The 11,518-nt window shown below is 31.9% G+C and overlaps 2 protein-coding genes across 2 annotated transcripts; one reads left to right on the top strand and one right to left on the bottom strand.

Annotated features, from left to right (window-relative positions):
• Positions 1-527: 527 nt before the first annotated feature.
• Positions 528-6,444, top strand: LOC108722397 (adipocyte plasma membrane-associated protein). Its single transcript, XM_018447486.1, has 4 exons — positions 528-1,136; positions 1,231-1,436; positions 4,452-4,737; positions 4,851-6,444. The coding sequence occupies exons 1-4, from the start codon at positions 1,027-1,029 to the stop codon at positions 5,980-5,982; spliced, it is 1,734 nt and encodes a 577-aa protein (XP_018302988.1). The 5' UTR covers positions 528-1,026; the 3' UTR covers positions 5,983-6,444.
• Positions 6,445-7,924: 1,480 nt separating this feature from the next.
• LOC108722361 (uncharacterized) lies at positions 7,925-10,876 on the bottom strand. Its single transcript, XM_018447430.1, has 5 exons — positions 10,805-10,876; positions 9,580-9,705; positions 9,306-9,510; positions 8,574-8,683; positions 7,925-8,249 (listed from the first exon to the last, which is right to left on the bottom strand). Exons 1-5 carry the CDS (start codon positions 10,874-10,876, stop codon positions 7,992-7,994), a joined length of 771 nt encoding a protein of 256 aa, XP_018302932.1. The 3' UTR covers positions 7,925-7,991.
• Between the last annotated feature and the right edge of the window lie 642 nt (positions 10,877-11,518).

Below are 11,518 nucleotides of genomic sequence, written 5' to 3'. Positions count from 1 at the left end.
ATCCTAACTTTTTTCCTTCCTCCCTGTTCTTCCCGTTTTATTATTTGCTTATATATTTCTGTCTTTAACAATGGCGCGCGCGAAGCGCACGCTTGTTATGTCTAGTAAGGATAAATGATGCATCATGCGCATCATGCATGAAACGGAACGCAACCTCTATCAAGCGCGTTGGAGTGAGTAAGAGCTATGGTAGGAGCATATTGGAACATGTTGGAGCATGCGACACGAACAAACCTCATGATACACAATCGACCGGACCTATTACGGAAATTTGCATAATTAGAGAAATCAATTGATCGCGAGCCGGAATAAAAAATGCGCGCGTTGCCTGCAATTTTTGCACTCAGCATCTTTGCTTTCTTTTCGTCGAACGAATATATTTTTATCTCGTTTCAAGTGCAAAAATTTTTAAAGATTTCAATCAACGCAAACAAACCTATTGCGCACGCGATTGGCCGGTTCGCTCGAACAAGCGTTAACTCGTGTCATCGTGACTATAGAAATTTATTTTTTTCAATGGATTTCATTTTAATAAAAAAACGAATAAATGAATTTCGGCTATTTCGACAACGGGTCTTCCTTCCGTGCTTGACTTCCGCGGCGACTTCTTCGAAAACAGAAAATACACGGCCGTCACGTACGAATTACGGAGAAGCGGATATTCGCAGGTATTCGTGAAGTGTCGCGAACGCCATTGAATCGGCAGGGGTGCCGTTACTGCCGTTAGTTGCATATCACGAAGAACAGTTAAATTGCAACCGCATTGGCCGCTCGTCCCCATTCTCCCCGGCGACGTCCGCCGTCGAACGGATCGTGATAGACAACGTCAGATTCCAATCCAACGTAGCGATAGCAATAAGTGCATAGGTGATAACGTCATCTTACAACACGATTACGAGACGCTATTTTCGCATGACGGATCGGCGGGGAGAAGAAAGAGAATAGTGGAAAGGTACGGATTGATATTGACACCAGTGACATCCGAGACGGCTGAGGCTTCAAAGCTCAAAAAAGTGTACCGGCGAGATGAGCTACCTAAAGTCGATCGGCACCGCCATCATCTACATCGGCTTGATCCTAGCCGTGATCACGTTCATACCCGGTCTACCACCAGAGACAGAGTTTGTGGAGTACAGGTATTAAGACGTAATCGAGAAGAAAAAAAAATTCGCTCGAATCATGGCTGATCATTACGACTATCTCGTTGATTTTGATCTTGGATCCTTGCAGCATAATTCCACCGCGTCAATTAGATCCCAAGGTGGGCCCGAAAAATCGGCTGAACGACGTCCAGAAGCTGTTCGATGGCGAGATTAATTCTCCAGAGAGTTTTGATTCCTATAATGGACAGCTCTACACCGGAGTCCATGGTGGTTATGTCCTTAGGATCGAGGAGGATCGTATAGTGCCGTTTGTCAAGTTTGGCGAGAAATGCGGTAAAGTTGTATAGATTGTACTGTGACCTGTATACATCCTTTTTTATAAAGAATAGTTCTTTGTTTCAGTAGCTGTCCTTTAAATTTATTTATTCTTTCTCAAAACTTAGTTTTGCCCTTCATTTTTAATAATATTAAGGGAAATTTCTTTCTAATTAGCACTCCAATGTCTAATATCACACTAATGAGTGAATATTTATGGAAATAACTGAAATTTAGTTTTATGCAAAGACGATATTAGCCCAAGCAGACCAACAAGTCACAATAACGTCAAAATTACATAAAAATAAGTCCTGGTTGATTGAAAAGTAACTTTTAATAATCAAATTTTAATAACCTACTTTGATGTCATGATGACTTATGTTTTACTTCGGAATTATTCAGATATACTGCTAAAAAAAATTTCAGAAATTAATACGCATTCCGATAGTCACAAATTAGTTATAAATATTTACAAATAAAGTCCTAAAATTTTCAAGTTTGTCCTTTATTTTCTCTGAGAAAATATGGTCACCATATATATAGGTGGAAACATTTAAGTTTCTCAGAATAGAATTATCGTATGAATTTTAATGAGACTTGATAAATATTGATTTAGTATTGATTAATTGCATTGCATTATACAAATGCAGTTTTTATTCATCAAGTTATTTTATATAACATTATGTAACTTTTCTACATAAACTCATTTATCAATAGATGAACTTAAAAATTCGCTTATACTTGAACAAAGAAGTAGAACAAAATAATACTTGATTGGTAGAAGTTTTTTAATCGAAGTTGTTTTGTGGACAAACGATTAGATATATAGATAAGAAAATATCAGAACTGACAAGGCAGGTTTCGCACTGTCCGCAACCGATTTGATTCTTCATGAAATATGTTGTTAAACACGAAAATCCAAAAGAGGCACGTATTTTTTTATATGTGCTCTAACTCATATTTATATAAAGAGTGAAACACGAAAATCTAAGAGATACGTTTAAGGGGTGAAACACCCCTTTGAAAAGAAAACGGTATTTTTCTTTCAAGGCGAATATCGTCGGAAGTATAAAAGATAGAAAAAATTATTTTAAATAAAAGTTGTACGGTTTCAGGAGTACTTCAATATATTACGAAGAAAAAAAAATTTTTTTAATTTTTTTGTTTAATTGTTAATTTAAAAAATTTTTTTTCTATTTTTAAACTTCCGACGATGTTCGCCTCGAAAGAAAAATACCGTTTTTTTTTTTTTTTCCAAAGAGGTGTTTCACCCCTTAAACGTATCTCTTAGATTTTCGTGTTTAATAACATATTTTTTGGAGAATCAAATCGGTTCCGGACAATTGTAAAACTTCCCTTGTGAGTATGATTTTAGTAGTGTCCTCATATACATTAACAGTACTGAAAATTTATGCTATACAGGGTGTTAGTTAAGTATGTTGCCATACTCAACAGAGCGATTCTTTGGTTTATTTCAAGTAAAAAAGTCCATGTAAATATGTGTCCTAAACAGCTTAGTTTCCGAAATAAAAAAATTTAAATGTGTAGTAATAATCTGTTTATTTGAAAGAAATACAGCTTGAACTAGTCAAAAACTAGTTAAAAACAGGAAAAAAAAAACAAAAACACAGGCTTCAGTTCTTCTGATGAAATAAAACAATTAGATGAATTGTTGAAAATGTCCACCTTGCGATTTTGATGGACTGAAACAATTTGGCTCGAAAACGTATGTACAAGCTAACTGACCCGCAGCAACATTAGAACTGAAGTCTATTTTTGATTTTGTGACTTTGACTTTGTCACTTTGTTTACGGTTGTGTGAATGGTAACTCACGTGAAGCAAGGCATATTTATGCAAGAACATATCTCCAACGCAATTTACCGTTTCGTCAAATATTTGCGAACATTCGCCTGTATTTCGGAAACTAAGCCGTTTAGGACACATGTTTATATGGACTTTTTTACTTGAAATAAACCAAAGAATCGCTCTGTTGAGTATGGCAACATACTTAACTAACACCCTGTATATAACATGAACTATAGATGTTCAGTACTGGCAGTGTATGTTAAACAAGGCTTTCATAAATATCAGTAACATTTAACAGTAATAATTTTTCAAAAAATTTTATTTAAAAATGATAAATCACTCAAATTGCAAAGAAGGGGCTTAGAAATGAATCTCACAAATTGACTTTTTCCAAATAACACATGTCAATTTTGTTTATTCTCTGTATTTTAATTTACGATATCAAAAGATGATTACAAAAATTTAGTTGACACTGATATGACTTATGAGAGACTTCCAAGGTCAAATAAAGGTCGCTACTTTACACATCTTTATAAACCATTATTTATATATCTTTAGAAACCAAGCAACTTTTGTCCGAAACATTCTTGAAGGAAATACATTATTTATCTCTCCGAAGTATTTACATATTACTTTACATATCTTTATAAACCATTATTTGTTAGTATTGAATAGTTTCTTTTTGATAAATTATTTTATAGTATCTTGAATCAAAGTCCAAAGAATAAACAAATTCAGCGTGTGATATTTGAAAAAGTTACTTCTCATGAGATACATTTCATTAAACTGCATATGCTCATGTGACAAATAATACTTACATAATACTTACATAATACTTACATGGTACTTCCGAACGATATAGACGATATAAACCAACTTTGCACACATTTGTTAAATATGGACTTATATTCAATGTAATTATACACATGTGTATGTATGATATTCACTAACGTTGGTGAACGTTGGCCATATCATTAGAAGACGCCTTAATATTAACGACTGTGATTTTTATACTCTATATAAGATGATAAATCAAAATAACAAAACTGATAACATTCGAACGAAATCAGTATTTCTTAGCTTTTTAAATAAAACATGATGTGTATATATATGTATGAAGTAATACAGAATTAACAAATACAAATTTTAAGGTAAAGTTAATACAATTAATTATATCAAAGTATATAATAAAATATTGATAATGTATTTTCTTATGAAATTTACAGATGGCATTTGGCAAGAACACAAATGTGGAAGACCATTGGGATTAAAGTTTGATAAGAAAGGCAATTTATATGTAGCGGACGCTTATTACGGAATTTTCCAAGTAAACGTTGCAACCGGAGAGTATAAAAATATAGTGAATGTTACTAAACCAATTGATGGAAAAGTTCCACGATTACCAAATAGCATAGATGTCGCAAAAAATGGAGACATTTACTGGACTGACAGTAGCACAGACTTTTCTCTTTATGATATAATGATGATATTGCTAACGAATCCATCAGGAAGGTAATAAAAAAAGATGCAAATTATAAAATCAGTTTTATACTACTGAATATATGCATATATCATATATATTTATATATATATATATATATATAAGTTAATTATATTAATTACACACTTATACGTTATAATGTAGCTAAGAAGGAAAACGAAGTATTGATACGAAATCTTGCATTCGCAAATGGTGTTTTATTAAGTGATGACGAAAGTTTCGTACTTGCTGCGGAAACAGTAAAGAATCGTATTATGAAATATAATTTGAAAGGACCAAAGGCAGGGCAGCATGAGATTTTCATTGATGGATTACCAGGTATACCGGACAATATTCACAGCGATGGTCATGGTGGTTTCCTCCTTTCTTTGATCATTGCTGATAATCCTGATCATCCTCTAATTTTCCAATCTCTCATGCCACATCCCTATTTGAGAAAAATGTTGGTACGGTTGTTAATGATGATGGAATTGCCATTTAAACTATTAAATGATGTTTATCCTAATCTCTACACTGAGAGAATTTTGCATGCAATCGGATCGTATCAAAGCGCAGATATTGTAAGCAATCCACAGGAGAAAAGTTCATTGTTAAGAATAGATGCATCTGGTAATATTATTGAAATCCTTACTTCAGACGATGACTTAATTCGTCATGTAAGTTCAGCTTATATACACAACGGCTTTTTGTGGTTGGGCTCTCCGTTTAAAAACAATCTCGGCAGAATTCCGTTGAAACAAGTTTTCCCTGATTTAGCTGATAGTGCAAAACAATCTTCTCATACAAGGAGTGAAAAGCAATCTCCGAACGTTGCTGCTTCTAATGTAAAGACAGAAAGAATCAAACGAGACACAGATTCTACGACAGTAAGACCGATCGAGTCGAACAGAGCTTCCCAGACAACAACGCCTAAACCAACTGCTGCTCCCACAACCACACCTAAGCCAAAAACCGCTGCTACGCCAAAACCATCTCCAATTCCTAAAACAGATAAACCTACGGCTAGCAATGTGAAACCATCGGAAACTAAATCATCTACGAATGCCGAAGCCAAAAAGAACAATGCAAAAACAGTTGACGATACGAAATTAAATTCCCCAAAGTCGGAAAAGAGTAATAAAAAAGAGGATACTACAAAGACACAATCCGAAAAGAAAGTAAAAGTAGAACAGAATGCTTCTGTAAAACAAACAGAGCAAAAATCACAATCCGAGAAAGTTAAACGGGAAACAAACCGTCCGAAAGACGACCTGTAAATAAAAAAGTAAATAAACTATGATATATTTGTGATACCCACCAACACTTGTTGAACGGTACACTCCATATTTTTCAGACATTCCATTAAAAGAGAAAAACAGGTTGAGGATATATATAGATTAACGATTTCTCATCTCTCTTTGCTTATGCATTTTTATCATCCACGTTGTTATATTCGAGTTATGCGTATGTGAATATAAGTTACGTATATACGAATTATGTGAATCATTATAGGTGCTATGATTGCACCTATAAAAGGTAAGTTTTACAAAAAATAAGTTCAAAATAATCAAGATGGATTACTGGAATAGGAACTTAATCCTAAAGCCGTCTGTATTACCGACTAAATCGTAATTTTTGTGTAACAAATATTTTTTTTCTCTTCCACAGATTCGAAAATCCTTTTCCAGAATTAAAGTATATACATTAATACGTATTTGTAAGGTGGAATTTATACTGAAAACGACAAAAAATTTCGAAATTGAAATCTTAAAAAAAATTTTTTGTCGCGTTCTCGGCATAAACTCTACTTCACAAACACGTATTAATGTGTATATTTTAATCCTGGAAAAGAATTTTTGAATCTGTGAAAGAGGAAAAAAGTATTTGTTATACAAAAATTACGATTTAGTCGGTAATACAGACGGCTTTAGGATCTCCTTGAGATTAAGAGAAAATCTTTGAAAGATAATTAATTTAATTTTTAAACTCGATTTTTTTAATTAATTCCCTTTAAAAATCTTTCATATTTTAATTTTGATTTTTTTAATATAAAATCACATTTCTAATTATACTTTTGATGATGGATAACTTGTATTCCATAGATAAGAATGTGAAAAATATTAGAAAAATCTATCCGCTTTATTACAGTGACTAAAAATGAGGATAAAAATTTAGAGAAAGTTGTATGTTGGCGACTGTAATGTATATATGAAGTTGAAAGATTTTTGCAAATTTTATTATACGTTTTTCATTCATATAGTATATGTACTAATTTTTATACTTTATATCCTAATTGTATCTAAATCGATATGATATGAAAGGAATTTGGTACTCTTTTTTTTTCGCAATCTTAATTATTACTTTAGATTGAACATCTATCGCTTTATCTGTATTAGTTTTCAGTTTAAACATACAAGATATATATCAAAATATTGAAGTGATTAGCTGGCAGCACAAATATTTTTTTAAAGGAAACAAGCTATATCTTGTCAAAATGTTGAAGTTATTTTACATCTATGTTTGTGAAATAATTTTTTATAAAAAAAATCTTTTTATATCTTTTTTATTTATAATACGAATAATATCCATATAATTGTAACTATACCGTAATGTCATGGACATTAAAATGTAATTTACGCAAGTTTCAACAAGTGAGAAAAAACAAATCCTAAAACAAGTGCTATAGATAGTTAAAGGACTGACATAAGTGTTTTTGTTGATCGACGATTATAAATAATAACTTTGTTATATGGTATCAGGTGCGAGATGTAAGATAATTATAAGAATTGTACAGTTTGGCAACTACACAAATAAAATCGTCTTTTTCGATAGTTATCACTTGTGCAAATATCTAAGATTTTCCAAAAACATTCCTTCACCCATTTACTTCTACATATTCGAAATGTCTAGGAAAAAGATTCAACATTAGTTTAGTATTTTTAAATGTCACTTTTTTTTATTAAATCGGACATTCACTCTAGAGCTGTTACTTTTGACAATTTCGAAGCTTCAAAGAATTCGAATCTTCGAAGTTAACTTCGAACTGTAGAAGTTTAAGATATCTCCAAAGATTCAAAGTTCCAATGTCAAAGCCTTTGAAATAAATCACTAACTTTAGTTCACACAATTATTCTTTATTACAAGACACATGAAATTGTGAAAACAATAACTTTTATTAAACTTTTATTTAAAAATCTTAAGTACATAATATATGCATTCTCTCTCTTGTACAAACTATTAAAAAATATATCACTCTAAAAGTTTATTGTCGAAGTAAGTCAAACACTCACAGATCAAGCCGTTTCACTACATTCATAGGCAACAATGATTTCATTTTGTCAATCACGAACATTTGTGTCTTCCATAGAACAGTTGGCTGTTTGACAAAATGCCAATATCCATTTCTCCTACGTACTGCCCACTTTTGCGCGTTTGCTAAAGATTTTTTATATGCTAGAACTTGCTTATCCTTTAGCTTTGTCCAAGGTTCATGTACTGTAGCTAGGCCTAATTTGACTAGTTCCTCGCCAATCTCTAACGAGTCCTATTTGTAAAAATGATACATGAACACAGTATAAATATTCAATGTTGGGTGCTTTCCAGCAAGACATAAATGACACAGTGTAACACAAGTAAATCATTACATCTCCAAAAAATTTAAACGTAACATTGAAGGCTAATGAAAGCGTGGAAATTGGAGCGTTAATTAATAAAATAAATATCTTTACTCAATTTACTTGGTTGAACGTTTCGAATCTTACCTATTTTCATCTTGTTGCCAATGTTAAACAAAGATGAAATGATCACTATGTTATACTATGTCTCTTGCTGAAAAATATCAGATGTGAACATCATCTGTTTTTCTCACTTGATCCTTCTGTGGCATTGCAACCACACACTCCAAATATTCCTTCTCTTTGACTATAGGCACAAATGTGATGAGTTTTTCATTGAGCACGGTTTGCAACCAACTTACACCTACAAGATTGATCCACGGTTTAAAAATAGTTATATATAAGGTTGTCAAATATCTCCCTTCCGCTTTATTGCTCTTTAAAAAGTGTTACAGTGATCGGATTTAGTTCAAATATGCGCCGTTTTGTTCGATAATCTGTTTCCATCTAGACGGCAACTTCATAATACCCCCCTCGTAGAAGCCCCCCTCCTTACTTGCGAAGAACTCGGACAGCCACTTTTCACAATCCTGTATTGAGTTCAACTTTACACCACCAAGGGCGTTCGCCATGGACAAGAACAGGTGGTAATCACTTGGCGCTATGTCCGGGCTATATGGTGGATGCGATAAAACCTCCCATCCGAGCTCCCGTAGCTTCTGACGAGTCATCAACGAAATAGCGCGAATTTCGGCGTTAGTGAACTCCATGTTTACACGTCTATAACTGTTGAACGCAATATCCAAACTAATCATGCATAGCGTCGTTTTGTAGGTTATGTCAAGACCTTTGAAATGGTGTATAGTATTGCCAGATACGACCTCTGTAGCGCTTTGTACATAGCCGCGAAATTCAAAAGACAAAAAAGCGGAAGGGAGATATTTGACAACCTAATATATGGATTTCGTTATCAACTCAATACCTACCGTTGCCTGTAATGTTAACGCCACCAATTTTGACAGGCAAGTAAGTCTTACTGTTGAAGTGGAGAAAAGGCAGCAAAGGTCGATGATCGACCATTAGCAGAACCCTAGTGGAGCTTGGTTCCACGTGCCGTACAGTTCCCTGGAGTGGGACTCGTGATTGCATGAAATGCAATGGGACGTCAGACGGTTTTGTGAACTTGGCGAACTGGAAAGCAACGGCAGAAAATCAATCGTGAGGCATACAAATGATTAGATAGACTCAATTTATACTTACGGGTCTAATTTTGTACAGGGCTGCAAATAGGCCGGCGCTGGCGATTCCGTAAGTAATAAGCTGAAGAAAAGAAAGATAAATAATAGCAAGTACAAAATATAAATTAACAGTAAAATTATATCGATACTATAATTTCTCACTCAATAATATATGTATTATAATAACACATGTTGAGTACATAACAATTACATTAATATGTAGGAAATTATAATTAATAATCCTTATTACACATGATTAGGTTATTTGTGTTCTGCATATTTATTTTCTTCGAAATCTAAGAGCATCACATAATTATAATATTTATATACAATTTGTTTAAACACACAACTTTACAAACATTTTCTAAAGATATTAAAGTATATACAGAATTACTTAATAATTTTTGTATATTTGTTAAAGTGATGAAAATTAACCCGCGACAACTAAGGATTAATTGTACTCAAAAAATTACATACCATACGCAAGTAATAATTACTTATTTCAAGTATTTAAAATATTCATTTGCAAATCTATCACAAGTTCACTATAAACATTATTTAAAATACATATATTCTGAATTCTAGTAAGTTTAATGCTTCAATAAAGATAAGTAAATTAAAACAAATTCGATTTGCTTATTATATAAAGTCTTCTTCGATCAATTTTACATTATTCTTCAAAAGAAAATTAATTCTTGTTTTGAGTACATAATAATGAGTTTTTCTAAAGTTTGTAATATATGCATATATATATATATTATAAATAAATGTTAATATGGCTCAATTAGAATAAATCAATAAATAAAAGAAAGGCAACGAGCCAATTATAATGTAAGATCTTTAATAAACGTATATATACAAACGTTTCGACACCGATCGGGTCATTTTCAATGTAAAATAACAAACACTCTTACATACATTATCAGAAAATTCGGTCAAATTATATTGTCCAGTGAAAAATTAGTTGAATTCATAAAATGCGGTATATGTAAAACTATCAAAAGAGATCACATCTCACTTTTCGCAATTCTACAATCTCAATAATAAATAATACATTAACATTGCGTTTTAGATTAAATTATCGATGTACATTTATAGTAAATTAAATTAAAATGCAAATTAAATAAAACATATATGTATACCTCATATTGTCTCAATGATGTAAAGTAGACGACGATAGGAATACACAATTAACAAAGTTATATTTAATAAAAAAGTTATATTTAATAAAAAATAAGCCACGATACAATCTTCTTGATCTTTTTGTCATAACGTCGCATGACATCGTTGAGTTTAAATGTTACATCCAATTGTATCATGGCTTATTTTTTATTAAATATAACTTTGTTAATTGTGTGTTCCTATCGTCGTCTACTTTACATCATTGAGACAATATGAGGTATACATATATGTTTTATTTAATTTGCATTTTAATTTAATTTACTATAAATGTACATCGATAATTTAATCTAAAACGCAATGTTAATGTATTATTTATTATTGAGATTGTAGAATTGCGAAAAGTGAGATGTGATCTCTTTTGATAGTTTTACATATACCGCATTTTATGAATTCAACTAATTTTTCACTGGACAATATAATTTGACCGAATTTTCTGATAATGTATGTAAGAGTGTTTGTTATTTTACATTGAAAATGACCCGATCGGTGTCGAAACGTTTGTATATATACGTTTATTAAAGATTTTACATTATAATTGGCTCGTTGCCCTTCTTTTATTTATTGATATATATATTATATATATAATATACTTGTATTTTATATATATATATAATACAAGTATATTTCAAATTATTATCAAGAAAATATTCTTTGCTAAAAGTAACCGTTTCTTGAAAGGAAGAAAATAAATGAAGTATTTCTTAGCAAATGAATGATATTTTTCTGTGTGTAATGTTACTGTTAATTTCTGTATTTCTGTGGGAAGCGGGTGGCGAAGG

Source organism: Mycetomoellerius zeteki, unplaced genomic scaffold (assembly GCF_001594055.1).
Source record: "Mycetomoellerius zeteki isolate Tzet28-1 unplaced genomic scaffold, Tzet1.0 scaffold202, whole genome shotgun sequence".
NCBI classification, from domain to species: Eukaryota; Metazoa; Arthropoda; class Insecta; order Hymenoptera; family Formicidae; genus Mycetomoellerius; species Mycetomoellerius zeteki.
This window is presented reverse-complemented; position numbering and strand designations above follow the sequence as displayed.

Coding starts and splice junctions, on each gene's coding strand:
- LOC108722397 (XM_018447486.1), top strand. CDS start 1,027: ATGAGCTACCTAAAGTCGATCGGCACCGCCATCATCTACATCGGCTTG. Junction 1,137..1,230: donor ACAGAGTTTGTGGAGTACAG/GTATTAAGACGT, acceptor GGATCCTTGCAG/CATAATTCCACCGCGTCAAT. Junction 1,437..4,451: donor CAAGTTTGGCGAGAAATGCG/GTAAAGTTGTAT, acceptor TGAAATTTACAG/ATGGCATTTGGCAAGAACAC.
- LOC108722361 (XM_018447430.1), bottom strand. CDS start 10,876: ATGATACAATTGGATGTAACATTTAAACTCAACGATGTCATGCGACGT. Junction 8,684..9,305: donor CGTTAACATTACAGGCAACG/GTAGGTATTGAG, acceptor TCAATCTTGTAG/GTGTAAGTTGGTTGCAAACC. Junction 8,250..8,573: donor CAATGCCACAGAAGGATCAA/GTGAGAAAAACA, acceptor TTTTACAAATAG/GACTCGTTAGAGATTGGCGA.